Below are 19761 nucleotides of genomic sequence, written 5' to 3'. Positions count from 1 at the left end.
CTAACAAAAATTATAAACTCTTAGAAAAATACATTAACCCCCCTACCCCCCTTCCGTCCCTCCCCTCCGTGAATGGAGAAATAAAATAAAAATTCCTGTTCCAGTACTTTTCTCCTCTTCGAATGACACACACGGTCAAAACATTTTGAAGTTTGCAAGTGACGGCTGCCCCCCCCCAAAAAACCCACCACCGGCCTGACTGGAATTAACGTTTCTCAGCCCCGTTTTTATCGATGCTGATGCACGACTGCCCTGTCTGTTCGGGACCAATTCTCACATTGGTTGCTCTAGCTTCAGTCAATGCATTGAACTCTGCGTATGGCCAGACGCTGTCTTGCTTCACGTCATTCGAACCGTAACGAGTAGCAAAGAGATCACTTCCAGAGACTCAGCGAGGGTCTTCCCCTGGTCACGCAATCAATAGACCCCCCCCCTTCCCCCGCGTGGCCATCGCAAGCAGCAAGTGGTTGTATTGCTGGGCGGTGCGTGCCGTGAATTTTAGTGTCGTTACGGCTGACCGTGGCCGCGTCTCGTTCGAGATTACGAGCATGTGCAGTCACCCCTGGCTATGCTTGACGCAACGACGCTTCGATTCGCTTCTGTTGATATCGATTCTTAAGCTTCCATTCCAGGTGCGGCATGTTTAGGTGCGCGCGTGTTGTCCGCCATGGGTTCGCGTGAACCCTGCAGCCACTGGGGGCCGCTACATTCACCGTAATGTGAAGCAAAGGGTTTGAATCTAGACCCTGAAGCATGACTAATCATTGAATCACCCACGGCGGTGGTGAATTGTTGTTACCCTGTTACCAAATGCCCTCTATGACAAGCAACATAAGTACCTAGAGTGCTATGCCTAAGGTGGCTAAGCTATTGACCTATGAACTCTTCTGCTGTATTATTTACAATTAGACTCCTTATTAAACACAACGTCTTAAGTAAAGAAAAGTCTCTCTATGTAAGCGACTTGAGGTGTGGCACTGTCGTGCGGCGGCGGCTTAGCGCGCCGCACGTCTGGCCGGGTTCGGCTGAGACGAAGCTGCGCGCTCGCCTGGCTCCCGGTGCCTCTCGCTCGGAGGCGCGACTCGTTGTCCCCGGGAGCGGGACAGGCCGTGCCCGCAGCGCTCTGCGGTGGCGCCCGATCACGGTTGAGAACAGCCCTCCCGGCCCCATTGGCATTCCGGGGGATTTTTAGGGTTTTTTTTTTAACGGAATTTCTACGGGAAGTGTCGCTTACTGAGAAGCCTGGATTATCCCTTATGTCATTCATACTGTGGCAAGGGAACATTCCCCATACGGTGCTCACCAGGGCATAATGTTTAACTGCCTGTCGCAAGAAGCCCAGAGACCAGCTAAGATCCCAGTGAGTTTACTGCCTGTAATAAGAATCCCGGAGCCAGACCACCATCCCGGTGATTCCACCGCCTGCCCCAACAAGCCCAGAGCCGCCAGGTGTTTGTGTTCGTGAGCCCTGTCTGCCAAGACCTGATGAAAATAAATGCTTGCATGGTCTGTGGACCTAAGATTGCATGTCAAGGGAATTCTATGAGGGTGCTATTATATTATGCATCAGCATTGGGGCCCAGAGTGCATGCATGTTCTGGCATAGTGCCGGTTATACTGGCAGGTGACTTTGGGTCTAGTTGCTGCAGGGCAAAGGGATGTGTGCAGATAATCACGTTTGCATGGATCAAGGTTACCGTTGCGTTATAAAACATCTCGAACTGAGCAGCCTTTGACCTCTGTTGTGAAAGAGACACGGGACTTCTTCTCACGTGTGATTTATAAATCCAGAAGCCATGATTGCTCGGCCACGACCCGGCGTCTTTATTCCAACAAAGCTCACGGCGCAAAGCGATATATTGCGTACCGCTGTATTGTAAGGGGCCCATCGTATTATGGGAGGGCGGAATGTCACAAGTCATGGGTATTGAGCGTCCTTCAATAAGAATGTTAGCATGTGGGCAGTAAAGTCATGACCCAGTTGGTGGAACAGCGGTGCTCCCCGGTCATGTGACTGTGAGTTGAATCCCCTGTTGACTTCCCGGCCAGGGCCGACTCGGCTCTCAGCCAATAATATAATCATTCCTCCAGCATCGGCACAGTGAGCACCACCTGCTAAGACTGTCAACAAACAGCGCTTGTCCAGGATTGTGGAATTTCCACCACTGCAGGCGCATGATCTGTAAAGAAGATGAGCACTGGCCAATGACTTCTTTTTTTAAAATGCTGATATTGACTATATGGAAGCTTAACATCACTGTTGACATCTCTGGGGAGTAGTGGTGGTGCACACTGAGTTCTGAACCTTGGCAATCCGACTTCGAGTCATGGCCTTGGCTAATCACCATGCCCTCTCCATTCATTAATCTGTACTAATCGGCATGGTCTATCGACCCCTCTGATAAAAAAGCAACGTGGGGATGCCTTCATCGAGCAGTGGATTAACAAAGGGCAGTAAGTGATCACGTATTGATTCAATGTATCGCCTTGTCATAGTCCTTGCTTCCGTTACGACCGGTGGCAGTGCTTTGTTTTACCGTGTCCGCTTCACACGCGTGAGGATGCTTCTTCCCTCTTTAGCCGATCCTCCAAATGACAATTAAATAGGTCTTAAATCTCAGATGCTGACACAGCTTAGGGCGCCCCAGGGTCTGGCACATCCTGGTGTCCGGCGCAGCAGCTGCATACACGGGTGGCCACGACCACTTCCTCGCAGTGGCACCCAGCCGTGTAATGGAAGTTTCCCCCTGCAGCCCAGCCCAGGTCGTATTCACGGACAAGGCCGTGCTCACGTCTCTTCCTGCCTTCCCTTTCAAGCATCGAGGTCCACACATTAAGAGTTATATATTGCCTCCGTGCGCTGGAGGGTAATCATGAATGCGGTGCGTGGAGAATCGATGTAGATTTATGGCTGGCCGTGTACGGTATATTCAGTTTAATATGGGGCATTGTCGATTTGATTTCACGGAATAAAAAGCTGGTTTTGCAGAAGATGACTGGGATGTGGCTAAGTAAAGTTCAGTGGGTAAAGGTGCTTGAATGTTTGATTAAGTTGCTTCTTGACGAGGCATTAGGCACTCAATTACATTGGAATTAATGTATGTATGTTGAACTTCTTTCGCACCATACACAGCCAACCGTGCAAATCGGAGGTGATTTCTTTTTAAGGAATGAAACTAAATGCTTTTGCCAGCCATCACAATATTTTACTCACCAATGACAGTGAATTCGACTGCTTACTCTTCATTGCGATGAACCGATTGCAACTACTGGGATCTCAGCAGCCAGGTGGCTCAGCGGTAGAGCAGGTGGCTCACAAAGCGCAAGGTCACGAATAAAAAATTAACCCGTAAAAACAAAGTTTTTCACTATAAATCCTTTATATGCGTGGCGGCTAGAGTCCTCTCGTCCTCTGGCTTGAGATGGCTGCCACCTATGGGTCAGATGATTGCCTGCCAACATTGAGCAATTGGTAATTAAATATAAAAAATAATTTTCTTAAAAAGTGTAAAGTTATGGAAAAATTTTTTCACGAAAATAAATTGCCACGCACAACGAGTCTGTGTGCAAAATGTCAGCTCGATTGGATCACGGGAAGTGGGTTAAAAAACGACCGAAAGATTTGCACGGTCGTAAGCGCGCAAGCAAGCAAGTGAACTTAATATAAATGATTTAAAAATCCAGGTTGGGGGGTTGACTCAGCCCATCATCGGTTCAGGGTTGATGAAATGGTTACCACTTTGGGGGGCCAGTCAACAATGGTTGTCCTATGGATAGACTCACCCCCGCTATAGGAATATGGAAATTCCACCACTGGTACAGGGCACTGCACCAGTGCTCATTTGAGTAGAAATTCACTTCACTTTTAAATTGAAATCACTTTGACTTTGATTGTCAACCTCTGCCACTGCCTGCATGGCAGATTTTCGCAAATGGTGGTTTGTGAAATCCATTGCACTTTGCATTGCAATGAGGAGCTGTATGATGTGAGACTTTATTTTTTTGGTGGCATGCAGGGGAGAAAATCCAAGCAGTCACCGAGGTCAATCAGTCACTTAACTCTTAATTTTTTCAGACGGCAGCAATTTAAGTACGAAATATGTTTTGTGTGAAGGCTTCGCTGGATGGATTTAACAAGTGACAGCAATGGAAAAAAAACTAACCCGTCACTCGACTCAAGTTCAAGTCGGCCTTGCTTAAATTGCAATGCCACAAAACCGTACCATGAAGTCATTACATTAAGGATCAAGAACACTGAGTGCTGTAAATTGGGGCATTTGTCCACAGTTATGAAATGTGTCCAAAATACACTCAACAGAGGAACAGTGAAATAAAACAACCGTTGTTATAAAATATATTTACTTTTTACTTTAACCTTCTCACATACATCTCACGTGCCTTCTTGGTAAAGAAAAAAAGGGCTCGGTCATGGGCAATTAGCATCTGTCCAATTTTTAAGGAACAAGTGAACTGTTTTTATACCAACTAACTGCCGTTAATGAAGCGTCACCATGGCTCATGTGCATGTTAATAGGAGTTTAAAATAAGAGTTTTTAACATTCAAGATCCCCCGAGCGTTTTAGTGTGAGGCCAGCTGAGGCCAACTGCTAGTGAGTCTGGCTATTTGGTTTCAGCAAGGTAAATAAAATGTTTTTTTCAACGTTAATGTTTATTTTTTTAATTTCAGTTCTAAGTCTTGCTCGCCACACATTAATTGGGATATTTTGTTTGCCAGGCATATCCTCTATTTAGGCAGGTGGTGAGCCCAACGGAGACCTGGGGTTTTATTATATGGAGAAAATACAAAGCAACATGGTTCATGGGTAGTATAAATCAGAGTAAAAAAAATATATAAAGATGACATGAGTTTTTTGTGCGTGCGTGTGTAGCGAGTGGAGGAGAATGATGGAAACAATTCCTGAATTGAGGTTAAAGAGCCCCAAGGAAAGATTAATGTAACAGAAATTGTTTTCTTGACCGCAAGTACGACTAACGGGGGGATGTTGTAGGGCCCATTATAGTTGTGAAGTGATTTAATGGCGTTGCTGATTGGGAATTATTCTCGTTTATCATATCCGGCCCTGCTTGAGGATGTGGCTGTAAAATGTAAAGGGAAGGCTACAGAGGGAATATACAAGGAGGAATACTTTCACAACAGACTGGGGATTATTTGAGTCTCCTTTCCTATGTATGTCACACAGGAGGTTTTAATAATCTTACCGGCAAAAGAGCAGAATAGTGGGTCCCTCGCAATGTGTTTTGATGGAATTCATTTCAAATGGCAGTGTATGTGTGAGAGCGGTTATGGGAAATGGTTACGTCTTAATCTGTGTACGACTCAAAGATTTTAGCCGGGCGTGGAATCGCTTGCCTGGGGTGAAACGATTTGGACGTAAAGTTGGTGAAGACGCAAGCGATGGAACGTTCATGTATCCGAGACGCTCGCTTGCAGGAGGGCATTGAGGTGCCTGTAGGATGCAGTAGGTTTCCAAGGGGCATGGGTTTTTAATTTTCTTTTTGACACTCCAGTTTTCTTCCACAAAAATAAATCTAATTTAAAAGGAGACATTCTTTGGTTCTTTCGGTAAAGTCACGTAGAAAGAAAAAATAATAATGATAAATGTAAATAAAATCTAAACTACGACGTTTTGATCACAACAAAAACTACGGCGTTTCGATCGTCGTGATCAAAACGTCGTAGTTTTTATTTTATTTACTATTTTTTTCTATCTACATGACTTTACCGAAAGAACCAAAGAATATGAATTCCTGCAGTCACGAAAGTTTTAAGTCAAACTTTAAAAGGAGACCGCCAGATACTGCGTCCTGGACAGGATCCTTCTCAGTGTTGAGTCTCGGGACGAATTTTTTGCGAGAAAAAATATACTCGAATAAATCCCTGCACCATTCGGTGGGTCCTCGTGGGAATTGTGGCTTCAATACTTCTCAGTGAGCTTCGTACCTAGCACCGAGCCCTGAGAATATTAAAGACATCTTACCTTGGCTGTCTGAGCTCCATGCATTTACATTGAAACCTAATAATTCTTGCAGTCACGAAGGCTTCAAATCTAGAGCTTTAGTCTGTCTGGGCCTCAGGCATTTATAATGAACCATAAGAATCCTAAAAGTACTTAAGTTTGGCTTTGAGCCTTTAGGCATCGGCATCCGTGCGTTTTGACGTCATAAAGTACTGCGTGCCCTTTTACTTCTGCTGACATGTAACTTACTCGCGTTTGATTGTGATTCGGTGTTAATCTGCATTATCCATAGGCATAATAAATAATTAAGTTTATTTCGTATTAGCGCCATTCGTATAGCACGAGGCATATGGCTATGTTTTCGTAAACAGTCTATAGTAGTTTCGTAGTAGGGAGTGATTGTATTGCGTTACAATGCGTAATTCCAATTGAGTAATTTGCAGGTAATACATTTTTTTAGCAATTTTGGACCATGACCCTGGCACACGATGGCCTGCTTTTTTTGTTCACGGGTCCTGACCAAATCCGTACCGTCTACTGCGCGGCGGACGACGCTTTTCGGCACGGTTGATTCACCAGCAGTAGCAGCAACCAAAGGTGATCTCTCCGGGGTTTCGGTCTGCGAATCCCTGCAACAGGTGGCATACGCGCCAGAGGTCGCAAACGGGTTTTGATTCCTTACCCGTACCCGTACCCGGCCGCACCAGGGTCGCAAATGGGTACCCGTACCCGGCCGGGTACGGGTACCCGTTCCCTACCCGTACCCTACCCGAAATGAGTGACAAACGGTTACCCGGCCGCACCAGGGTCGCAAACGGCTACCCGTACCCGGGTACGGGTATCGGGTATCCGGTTGCGACCTCTGATACGCGCTCCCCGCCGCTGGGCACATGCCACGAGACGATTTGAGAGTAAATCGAAAATAAATGAATCCCGGTTTTTCAAGGAGGTCCCCTGCCACGCGTGGACCTCGGTCACATTGGTGTTGTCACGACAAAACGTTCCTCGTGAACGGGTGTGAAGCCATGATCAGCACACCATCTGCTCTCTCGTTCTCATAACCTTTTGCCGACTCTCATCTCACCCTTTGCACCCCCCACCTCCCCCCAGACTTGTGCGTGAGAGACGCCTTTCACTGAACTGTGCAGATAACACTTCCTGTATATCTCGGCTGGTTTGATATTTACCATCGCCAGAAATGTCATGGCGTCGAGGGCTTTCCCGTGGTGCACTATGAACTGAAATACAGCTGTGCTCAGCTGTGCTGTCACCCCGCACACAGAGATGTTTGATGTTGCCATTAGCAGTCAATAAACTTTCCATCGTCGGTCATTCTTAGACAGTTTTTCAAAATATTGTGCTGGTCGAATAATCTATTTACTGCAAAAAAAGTGCATTACAACTACATTTATTTGGTGGACAACGTTTCCAAATGGGACCCTTTGAATGCATTCTAAGGGTATACATCTTGAATGTTGGAGGCATGCACTGTTTTAGAAAATGTTTTGTTTGTGTTATTGCTCATGGTTGCCTGCTGTTGGAAATGATGGCACATTTTGCAATGTTTTTGCTGCTGGCCATCATGAACAGCACTTGTGGTAGTGTTGCCACTACCACTTCACAGGCTTCCAACCTATTGTTGATCTACTACCACCGTTCAAAGCAATAAGTGCAGGTTAACGTTGAACCACCAAGCAGATTACAAACAAACACGCACACACGCGCGCGGACATGCACGCGTGTCTCCTCGCCTCGTCTACGCGTCCATGCAGTGGTGTTGCCACGACCACTGCACAAGCTTTCAACCTTTTGTCGATCTCTTACCATCGTCCAAAGCAATAAGTGCGGGTTAACCCTGAACCGCCACGCAGATTACAATCAAACTCTCGCGCGCGTGTCCTCGCCTTGTCTCCGTGTCCGTGCAGTGGTCTCCTTCTCGGCACGTGAGGTCCTCCTGGAGCTACTGTCCGCCCAGCAGTGCGATGACGGCGACGCGGATGCGGGCGGCGGCGATGGCGCGACCTTGGGCCCCCCGTGGCTGCGGCCGGGGCCGGGCGAAGAGGGCGAGGGCCCCGGGGAACCTGCGGCGATGCGGGCCCGCCTGGCGGACACGCAAGAGATCGGACGAATCTTCACGGCGAGATGCGGCGAGCTGGAGGGTGAGACGAGGCGCCGAGCAACGCGGCTCGCTCTGGGTGGGAGGGCGGGGGGGGGGGGGTTAGTCGCCCGGTGCTTGGCCCGCTCCGTGACCGGCTCTTGCTCGTTGTCGGTGCGACGCCGTCTTCTTCCTCGTCGTGACCATCTCTCTCTCTTCTTGGTTCTTTCGGTAAAGTCACTGGTCTCCCTACGTGACTTTACCGAAAGAACCAAGAAGATGAATCCCTGCAGTCACGAAAGCTTTAAATCGAAATTCATCTCTCTCTCGTCGTGCGGTCGGTGTCCTTATCGGCACCCTCGCTGCTGCTGTCGTCATTGCTACTCGTCGTCGTTATGAACGTAAATCAGCACGAGCAGAGGAATTGCTTTCGTCATCGACATCCATTGTGATCACCAGCACAATCATCATTGTCATAACCATCGTCATCACCATTCTCACTTCCGTCGTTTTCAATCACTGGAGCTATGCACTTTTAAATAATTTAGATTGAAAACTCATTTTTTTAGAACTGCTTTATGTGTTTAGTTTGTTCTTTCCTTCCCCCACACCTCCAATTAGCACTGTTGGCTATGTATGGTGCGAAACAGGTTCATACATACACACATCAGCATTTTCATGATTGTCTCCACCAAATCGTTTAAGGAGTCGGCTTCTTCAGCAATGTCGCTCGATAGCTTTACCTTTACCAGTGGAAAAGGCCACATGCAGCCTAAACCAATTTAATCTGAAAGTTTTTTTAATTCGGTTATTGGGCCGATAATCTAGTTTTTAATCACAAGTGCCTGCATAGATTCAACCCCAGGGTGTTGGCAGCTCTGGCCCAGTGGCTCTGACGCAGACATTACAAACCTGCCGAGGCTCCCGGCCTCCTTCTCGCCTCCCCGGCCTTGCGCAGCTCGCTCCCGGCTAGTTTTATGGTAATGTTTGCGCGTAAATATTGCTCAAATGCGTCCGTTTTACGTGTTTTTTTTTTTAATAGTGTTAATTAGAGCAGTAAAGCGCTATTAGGATTACATGTCCACGTGCGGTGCTTGCGTTTGGAAAGTGCTTGTGCAAATTAAGTGCCGGGTTTAGTGCCCAATTTGTGCATGTGACCAATTTGTGCATGTGACCAATTAGTGCCAAGTCACTAATTGGAGGCACGGTTTTTCACGGGCTGTCTTAAATAGCTAAGTGGTTTAATTCGGAATTTAAAATGCAGTGACCAAAAATATATTTGATCACCGATCAAAGTTTCATACGAAAGATGACATTGGTGGGGTACATTTCTCGTCTCTCCCAAACCTCACATTCACACTGTTCAACGCACCAACTAATGGCTAATGATGTGCACGAGCAGTGAGCTGTAGTGACTCATAACATCTTTTTTAGGAAGGGACTGTAAACCTGATAATAGGTTTTTCCACTTTTTTCTGGCAACAAAACAAGTGTTAAGATGTTCAAACACCAAACTGAAACCTTTTACAGGGAATCATGTCTACATTAACCACAATGCTTGTGGTCAGAATGCAAACAAAAAACACCAATAATACATGCATTGTCCTTGAAACTAATTGGTCCACACCAGAGACAGCTTTCTTTGGAGCCTAGTCTCAAACGGTGTTCGACCAGAGGACATGCCAGCGTTGTGCTTTTGTCGAAGCCCCAATCTAATTGCCGCTCGGATATTAATAGAACAAGTGCGCGCTGACGTTTCGGGTTCTATTAAAGTTTAAAGTAATTATGTAATTTTCATGCTTTACATTTTGAGCCAGGTTGATGTGGGTGAGGAACCAGATCCCAGGTGCTCCTGACATTGGCGCCCTAGTCGTCGCAGTTGTGTTTAATTGGGCGCTGACCAAACTCTACGCCGATTACCGTTACACAGCATTCACAGTCAACGTACAATGCAGCCGTCATGCGCAGGTACCTTTTACTCTCACTTTAGTACCTGTACCAGGCTAGGTGCAGAGCACGGCCTGGTGGATTTGAAAATGATGTGTCTGACAATAGGTCACAAGAGAGGCCCAGTTAATTTGGATACATATGGGGTTGGCCAAAATTAAGCCAAATTTAACCCCCCCCCCCAACACACAGCAATAGCAGCAGCCGTAATTTAGCACAACACTTGTGGAAGACTAGGTGTACTGTAGGGACATGTGGATGGTGCAGTCATATTTGATGGCGTGCCATAAGAAATATGCAGGCGTTATGGGTCAAAAGACTTCAGTGATTGGCAAATACACCACCTGCGTGCTATGTCGTACCAATAAACACGTACACATCTCTTGTATCATCTGCATGGACTGCAGGGGGCATGTGCTGTTAGCAAGAACCAATTCAGCCATTGAATGGCACACGAGGGCCTGGTGTGACCGTTACCACACCCAGCCACCTTTGTCTCAGCAGTGCTGATTTTTTACACACTGCGTAAGGTACTAGTTGACATCTGAGTCTACCTAGGAGAAGCCCAATACGAATATCAGTCACCACTGATGTTAGCCGTGGTCTGGGATATAACTCGAGTCATCGGGCCGTAGCGCAGTGAGCGAATTACGATGCCACCCCTCCCCACGTTGTGCCAAAACACACACAAATTACTCTATTAAAAGTGGCTCTATTAAAAGTGATTTCAAGGGGATTTTCATTCTGTAGACAAGCCCGAAGGAAAGGAGTAACCTTATCTAACACTTGAGGGATTTTGACTAACACCTGTTCAAGATATAATTTCCCACAAGTTAATCACCTTTGGTGGGACTGCAAGCAAGCACAGTAACAATGCATTCCGAGCATTCTCGCTGGGTGCAAAACTGCAGAAACCAAATTTCTGGATCTTCTAAAAATTCACGTCCAATTTTTTTTGTCCGCTTGTTGAGTTTAGCTTCAGAAACACACGTTTTGTTTGTTATAGAATTAATGTAAAAAAATTACATGTGATTCTTTGTTTTTGTAGTTACTTTAGGTTGGATGTACCCTTGACATGGATTGCTTACCCAACATGCTGCACTTGCAATCCAGAGGTCACCGATTTGATGTGCTCCTTAAAAAACCCCCTCCCGCCTCTGTTCAGCCAGCAGGATAAATGGATTCACCAAAGTTAGTTGATCGGCAAGTCGCTTGCAGTGGGATAAGGTGTGGGGTCCTCCCAGCTCTTCTTAAACATCTGGCCGGCATGTAAGAAGAAGTAGGCCAAGCGACCACACTGTCGGGGGGGGGCTTTCATGTAGCTAGCAGTGGCTTGTGCAAGAACATTTCAAGAGCTGCCCCTTTACTACTTTTCACCGAGTGTACGATATTTATTTATCTAATTGTAGTATTTTACTCGGCAGGAATTCAAGTTAATATTTGTCACAGATGTGCGAACGCTCAAAGTCGATAGCGTCATTGGCCGTGTCGGCGCACCCAGGCGTTGGGAACACAATCTCGGAGTAAAGTGGCATTGGGGTGCTTTGGTTTCAATCTCTCTCCGGTAACCTCAATTAAACGAATAACTCCAAAGGAAACACATTGCACAGAGGCTCATTCACAGCCCAGGGGCTGAACAATTTGTGAGGTGGAGGTGATTTGTGAGGATGCTTTGTGGAGTATTTTGTGGTGGTGACGTTTCCACCTGAGTGGTGGCAGAAATGCTATAATTCACCGTGTTGGCCGGAAAACATTTTTTTTTTTTACAAATAAAAATTAAGTGTGTGGCCTCATATTTGGCTGTTAGTGACTTGCTGCTGAACACGAACCGCTTCCAACTTTGGCATTCGTTGGAATTCTTAAATGCCATTGCAAATAGAAAGAAAGCAAAATAAAATTAGTAATTTTTGGGGGCTATCCCAAAGCAAACAAAACTAGCACTGCCGTTAGTGGATTCAAGTATGCTTTCAATCTTCCCAAGGAAATATATGGAGTGGCATACCATACATTTATATGTTCAGGATTTCAATTATACCATAAACTTTTGAAAATATAACGTTTCTAATAATAATTTAGATTTCATTTTCTCCAATATGCAGAGCCCTTTACACCAGGGCATTTCAGAGCGAAATTTAACCTCAGTGGTATATATATATATTTTATAAATTACCTATATATTGTGATATGAGGTGTTGCGTGCTATATTAAATAATGAAGTTTCTTAAAATCCCCCACCTCCTGTCTACCCAGGAGTTATGGTCGCGTGTGGTGGAGTAAACGGTTGGCAGTCCCATCTCTTCCAAGACGTCTTGCCAGCGTGTAAGAGGAGGCCAAATACCCTCCAGAAGGTCTTTACAATTATTCATTTTTAGCGGAGGCCGTTCTGTCTCTAAAGAAGGCTGTCTCTGGTGTGGACCAATCAGTTTCAAAGACAATGCATATATTACCGGAGCATTTTTCGATGTAAAGCTTTCGTGACTGCAGGGATTCAACTTCTTGGTTCTTTCGGTAAAGTCACGTAGAAGGGAAGTAATAAAATAATAAAAATAAAACAGACGCTGTCTCCCCGACAGACCTGGTTTTCACCTGAGGACGGCTGCTTGCGTTGTGGCCGAAACGTCGTGAGAATTATTTTATTATGTTTTATTTTCATTATTTTATTACTTCCCTTCTACGTGACTTTACCGGAGCATGTTTTTTGTTTGCATGTTCACCACAAGTACGTGTGGTTAATGCAGACATGATTCCTTGCAAAAGGTTTCTGTTCGGTGTTTGAACATCTTAACGCATCCTGTTTTATTGCCAGAAAGGTTAAAACCTAGTCTATACTTTGAGACTGGCAGGAAAGGTCCCATGTTGGAGGTCGTTCTGTTAGCAGTGACGTGAGAAAGAAATTGAAGGGCTGCACCTTAGCCTTTTTCTTTTCAAGCAAGATTAAAAGTAGAAGTCGAGTGATCATTGCAGACGATCAATGACCTCACCGGCTTTTAAGAAATGTATGCTTTCATGGGCTGTTTAGAATGATTTATGTGTTCACTTAATTTACTTGCGATCATTAAAGGAGCTCTTGAGTAATTTACTTAAAATAGTAGCAGCAAACGTGTTTAAAGAGATTTTGTGGATGTTCCAGCTGATACCTGATTATTTATTGGGTTGGCCTTTAATTATAACACCAGCGCAATTTCGTAGGGTTATTTTAATCTCCAGCTTTGCCAAAATATGAAGAAAATAAACCGCAAAATTAGAGTCTTAGGAAACAGCTAAATAATACAGCTTTATGAGAAATCAACATCTGGCCTTTGCACATTCGTGCCAAATCGGGTTACTCGAGTTTCGAATGGGTCTCAAGTTCTCTTTGTGTTTTTTGTTTTTTTAAAGGTACAGCGAAATGTAAATCGTGTAAAAAAAAACCTCTGAAATGTTCCCGTATTTATTACTTTACACTTGCTTTCTGTGCTGTCAAACATTTCGTTGGGCGGAAGGCCTTTTAACAGCCAGCCCCACGTCTGTATACTTTTTGCGCGTCTCGCTATGTGCACTCCCAACCCACGAGTGGTGGATGAGTGATTGTCCACAAACACTGATGTTTTTTGGCTCCTGGATGCCCGAAACCTTCTCTTTTAGTGGGGGGGGGGGAGGACAGGGAAAATAAGCAATGCCCTGTGCCAGATCACTTTGATAAAAGATTTAGGAGGAGATTGAGGGAGCCGGGGAAGCAGAATAAATGCTCGGGCAGCATACTTGGCTTTTTCAAAGGACGACGGGGAAGACTTGGATCCGATATGCTCTTCAAATGAGTCACCTTGAACACATTGCACCGGACTCTACAGTGTTTCCACATGTGCGTGTTACACATTCTGTATTAATGTCAGTTTACAACTTATTTTTCCAGCGTTTTTTTTGTCCAGGCTAATAGCTGCAATGTGGGGTCAACCATATACCAAAGGTGCATATTGATATGACCGAATGAAGCCAGCCAATGCCTGGACACGGTTCGCATGCTTAGTACCAATGAGGTTCCTGGTCAGTAATCTATCCCAGGCCACTGGAATGTGGTTCAATGCACTAACCACAATACAAATGCTTTCCACAAAGATGACATGGTGCTGTGGTCAGCATTGGTGCTGTGGAGGCAAACGCGGTTGGGCATGCATATTGCTGTACTAACCTTAATAGGTGCTTGCTAAAACCACCTGCTTTGACAATCTGGTCATGAATGGAGGATCTTTTCCATTATGATTATCTAGAAGTCTGCATTTATATGTGCATCATGACATTCTGCAAGAATGTGCACTTGCTTGTCCACAGCGGATATACATGTGTATTTTTGCTCATAATGACTTGAGTAATTGATGTAAACTCTAATCATCTTCCAGAAGGGATAGAGGACTGAAATAGTTGTGTACATGTGTGTAGTGAGTCACTTCGGAGACACTAATAATAGGAGGCACACACGTTTATTCTACACTTACATAGTACAGGGGATAACTACACATGGGTCAGGACAGCCGGCACACTGCCTGACCCACAATGCCGAGGAGGTGAAGACGGGGACAAAGACTTGCGTAGACGACTGGTTCCATTCCAAACGACAGCCCCGACCCAGCGTCGGGGCCTCCCTTTTTAAATACTTTATATTAATTCCACTTGCTTGCTTGCGCGCTTACGACCGTGCAAATCTTTCGGCCGTTTTTTAACCCACTTCCCGTGATCCAATCGAGCTGACATTTTGCACACAGACTCGTTGTGCGTGACAATTTATTTTCGTGAAAATTTGTTTCCAAAATTTTACACTTTTTAGGAATTTTTTTTTCATATTTAATTTCAAATACCAATGTGATAAAAATGAAACTCTTACTCAAGAAAAACAGAAATGAATAATAAAATAAAACCGATGCCACGCATATAAAGGATTTATAGTGAAAAACTTTGTTTTTACGGGTGAATTTTTATCCTCCCCAGCGTGGCCTGGCTCCGCCCTCGACCACGCCCCCTTCTGTAACCTACCAGAAGGTTCTGGGCCTTCGCCCCACGTGTCCCCTCTGTCACCTTTACCCTACATCCCTTACCCCGGCCTATCACGTGCCCTGCTGGAACACCGGGCTACTACACCCACAATCCTGCTGTTTACCAGTAACCAGCGCTACGCACCCTAGAGACCCATTCTATGTCACTGCATATTTATAAATAAATAAATATGAGTGTAGTAGTGATACAGTGGTTAATGCGCTGCGCTGTGAACCCCGGTAACCTGTGTTTTGTTTTCCGGCCGTGGCTAGCACCGGTGGAGTGCGATGTCTAAACCACGACCGCCCACCCCCACTGACCAGCGTGGCAAAACTTGATCAAACATCCCTCGTGACTGACATGACACCAGGAGGGGGCCTTCATGCAGTGGATTGGCAGAGGGATGTAAACAACTGTAGTTATGATTATTTCTGCTTATTACTAAAAAAATGTGTACGTTTCCAAAACCTTAATTTACAATTATTTTGTCCTCCCCATGCTTTTGGACAAAAGGATTGAGATTTTTCTTCAAACTCGTTTGTATCGTGACAATAAAAAAGGTGTTCAATTGAAATTACATCACATTAAATGGAAAAAATTGGCAATTTGGGACCCGCATAAATAGGGGACATGTATTTTTATCTTTGTGCATGTGTGCTGGACTGCATTCGTGTGTGTGTGGGGAGCGTTAGTATCTCGGTTAGCACGCTGCACTACCGACCCAGTGACCCGAGTACGATTCCCGCCCACGGCCAGCACCGGTGGCGATGATCTGACCTGGTCCTGCGCCTCCCACTAGGTCGACTCAGCCTGTGTGTAATGCTGGCCACGCACCCCGTCGTGTACCGTACAGGCCTTCATAGGTGTCACTCGCTAACAGCACTTGCCCCGAAATTATGTTGATGCTTACAGGGGGATCTTTGTCTTTTTGTGCTATAACCGCGTGTGCAGCAATGCTGGAGGAGGAGCGGGAGGCGAGCACGCGGCAAGCAGATGTCTCGTCAAAGTCCATCCAGAACCTGCAGGGTGAGACGCACAGATGCACTGCTACACGGACACACAGACACGTACAGTAATTACCCACACATACATGGACAGTCACCTAAACACACAGACCTCTCGTCACCCTGCCACGCAGACAATCGCCCCTTACACGGTCGCATACCTGCACTGGCATATAGACACACAGCAATTGCAGACACACAGTCACCCTGATACACGGACACAGTCACCCTGATACACGGACACAGTGAGCGAGACACAGACACACTTTCACCCTGGCACGCACAAACATTAATACCCTGGCACAGAGACAGACAATTGCCATAACACACAGACACAGTCACCGTGACACACACAGACATATGATCACCATAATACAGACACTCACCCTAACACACACACATACATTGTCCTCCTAACACACATATAGGCTTGATTTGAAGCTTTCGTGACTGCAGGAATCCATACTCTTTGGATTGCACTCTCATGATGCTATTCTCTCATTCACACTGCTGTTGTGCGCATATGCGGGCATGATACGCTTATGCGGTGACGGAAGCTCATTCATGCTAATCTCCCTCCCCAATCCCTCTCTCCCTAATCTCCCCCATTAACACAACTGAGGTGCTTGCGTCCGGGGGTGGAATTCCTTTCCAGCTCAGACCCCGCTTGCTTGCCCTTCGCCACATATATAACCTCATTGTAACAGCTCTCTCGCTAGTTCAGCAGTTCCACTGCTGGATTATATTTTTCCCGCCTGAGGACGACCGCTTGTGTTGCGATCGAAACGTCGTGATTTATTTTATTTTATACCTACGTGACTTTACCGAGAGAACCAAAGAGTACACATATATTCTAGATTTGAAGCTTTCGTGACTGCAAGGATTCATATTCTTAGGTTTTTTCGGTAAAGTTACCTACGTGACTTTACCGAAAAAACCTAAGAATATAGTACACATATAGGCACTATAACACACGGACACAACAACAACAACCGCCATTCGCCACTAAGTGGCGGTGACGTCACCACGACACGGACAGTCACTGACACACAGACAGTCACCCTGCACTGACACATTGTCTTGTTTTCAGTTCTTCAACAAAGATGCAGCTGAATTGGGAATCGTTGTACATTAGCGCTCAGTGCCTCGTGCTGCGACCACCCAGAGGCAAGCCTGTAACAACATTAGCAGCAATGTTCTCATATGAGAGGAACGACCACCAATGTAAATCCTGTTAGGGGATTGCAGAACAGCCCAGCAATTTCACCAAACCTGGCACCCGCTTTAACGTCGCCGTCTGCGTCTTAGGCAAACCGCCGGGTCCCCGAGGGCGCGAGCTCGCACGTGGCATGTGTTTTCCTTGAAATGTGAAAAAAAGCGTCGAAGTTTTCATGGACGTGACAGCCAAGCTGTGAGATGAGTGTCCACAGGCCGCCACTGTCAAGCCGTTCTGACACGCAGCACAGTGGCGTTCATACTTGTGGCATATGCTGTTAGAATTAAAGGGCAGGGTAGTTGTTTGGTTCGTCACTGAATGAAATAACGCTTCCTGTGTTGTCCTATGGGCTTCTGTAGAGATTAATGTTTTTCAAACAAAGCATCTTTGGAATCGTTTCAACTTCGTGTGAATCTCTTCCAGAAGGCCCATCCTGTTTGTACGCAGTGCTTGCATATCGGTTGTCCTTAAGAGTTGCTCCGCCACCTATCTCGCCAATGCCAAGGCTCGTGGAACCAGGTTGCTGGGGGATTGAGGGCCGTGCCTTTGGCTCCGTTTATTATGGAGGGGTGTTGTTTCGACCATACTTCTCCACGCCGGTCAGTGTGGGTTGGCGAAGGTACTCACCTTACAGGGCAACTCGCCGGAATCACGCACCTGGGCCTCACCCCGAACGTCAGTAACAAATCGCGGTCAAGGTGCGACGATGAGAGATCAGCTCGTGTGTTTGTGAGCAGCAAGAGGGGTTCATGTAATGGCACGACTTTGAGGGATGGCGATGGCACCGGGGAGGCATTCATCCAGCGGTGGTTTGTTCATGGCTGTTGATTATGATCATGATGATTGTGATCAGCACGGTGTGTAGCCTGTTAAAGCGATGCCACAGAGCGACATGAAGTCCCAGACTGGAGCAGCAGCAGCAGCAGCAGCAGCCGCCACCAAACAAACAAACAAACCTGGAGCTTATTAATGTAGTTTGAGCGGCGCACTGCACAATTCTAGAAAAAAACACGACTGCCCCTCGCTGATTAACAAGCACCTCGTTGCCTATTTATTTTTTCGTAACGACTATTTGCTGAAGTAGGGGAATTATATTCACGTTTGTGATGCCACGACCCAAACGGCCCCCCACACCAAGACCCCACAGGGGCAGGGGGGGGGGTGTAGGAATGGGGCAGGACCTGGCAAGGGACACGGATGGGTTGGGGGTGTACGAGCATCAAGGGGGGGGAGGGGTTGTTGGGTGGAGGAGTCGTGCTAACTGGCTGCGAGGTCGGTTTGGGCGAGGTGAACTAGTCAGCGTTGGGTTTCGATTTAAAGCTTTCGTGACTGCAGGGATTCATCTTCTTGGTTCTTTCGGTAAAGTCACATAGAATGGAAATAATAAAATAATAAAATAATTCTCACGACGTTTCGGCCGGAGACAGACCTGTTCTCCACCTGAGGACAGCTGCTTGCGTTGTGGCCGAAACGTCGTGAGAATTATTTTATTATGTTTTATTATTTTATTATTTCCATTCTACGTGACTTTACCGAAAGAACCAAGAAGATAGTCAGCGTTGGGTTAGTGATTGTCGTATTCTTAGGTTTTTTCGGTAAAGTCACGTAGGTAAAAAATTAAAATTAATAAAAGTAAAATTAAAATAAAATAAAAATCACGACGTTTCGGAGGCAACACAAGCTTCCGTCTTCGGAAGCTTGTGTTGCCTCCGAAACGTCGTGATTTTTATTTTTATTTTACTTTTATTAATTTAATTTTTTTACCTACGTGACTTTACCAAAAAAACCTCAGAATATGAATCCTTGCAGTCACGAAAGCTTCAAATCTAGAATTAGTGATTGTCGGTTCGTGTGACCGGTGAGGAACCCCGTCGGATTACTTTTGGTCGTGTCGAGCGGTTTGGTTGCTGAGCGAGAGGCAATGTTGCCGTGAGCTTGCGTCCGTTGGCGTTGCCTACTTAGTGCTGGGCATTGCTAGTTGTGTTGCGCGTAGGTGGTTTTAAATTACCGTAATGAAGCCTTTTGCCGTCTCACCCGTGACGCCCCTGTGTGTTGCCAGTCAGGCAGGGGCAAGGCGGAGTGGGGTGTAGGGCCCTGGCAGATCAGCTCGCGCGTGTGCTCCCGTTGTGGCCTCGTAGCTACTGTGTTGTGTGGAGGGGAAGGGCGCGCGGGACAGGGAACTGGGGTGGGGGGGGTTCCCACGCCACGATTGCCCTCGAAATCGGAATCACAACTCTCGTCGTGATTTCTGGTATTAATATGGGCACCGTGGTGGTAAGATGTTACCTACCTCACCTGGTATACAGGAGGTCGTGGGTACGACCCCAACCCTGACGCCAGTATATTTTGAGTTTGAATGTTCTCCCTGTGGTCGCGTGGATTTTTCTCCGGGTCCTCCGATTTTTCTCTCTCCAATTTAGAAACATGAACATGCGTTTAGATTATTTGGCTTTTCTTCATTTCAACGGGATAAGCAACTTCATTGGGCTATCATTTGTGGCCAGGTGGATTCTG

General features: G+C 46.2%; 1 protein-coding gene across 4 annotated transcripts in view; it reads left to right on the top strand.

Annotated features, from left to right (window-relative positions):
* Positions 1-19761, top strand: part of LOC144721236 (uncharacterized) — a 218190-nt gene that overhangs the window by 142571 nt on the left and 55858 nt on the right. For all 4 annotated transcript variants that reach the window (XM_078598690.1, XM_078598691.1, XM_078598688.1 and 1 more), the window contains 2 exons: positions 7904-8137; positions 15979-16053. In XM_078598690.1, the coding sequence (XP_078454816.1) occupies positions 7904-8137; positions 15979-16053 (309 nt within the window). The remainder of the gene's footprint in view (positions 1-7903; positions 8138-15978; positions 16054-19761) is intronic.

Source organism: Lampetra planeri, chromosome 11 (genome assembly GCF_965212315.1).
Source record: "Lampetra planeri chromosome 11, kcLamPlan1.2.h2, whole genome shotgun sequence".
NCBI classification, from domain to species: Eukaryota; Metazoa; Chordata; class Hyperoartia; order Petromyzontiformes; family Petromyzontidae; genus Lampetra; species Lampetra planeri.
The sequence above is the reverse complement of the archived record's forward strand: the minus strand, read 5'-3'. Positions and strand labels throughout refer to the sequence as shown.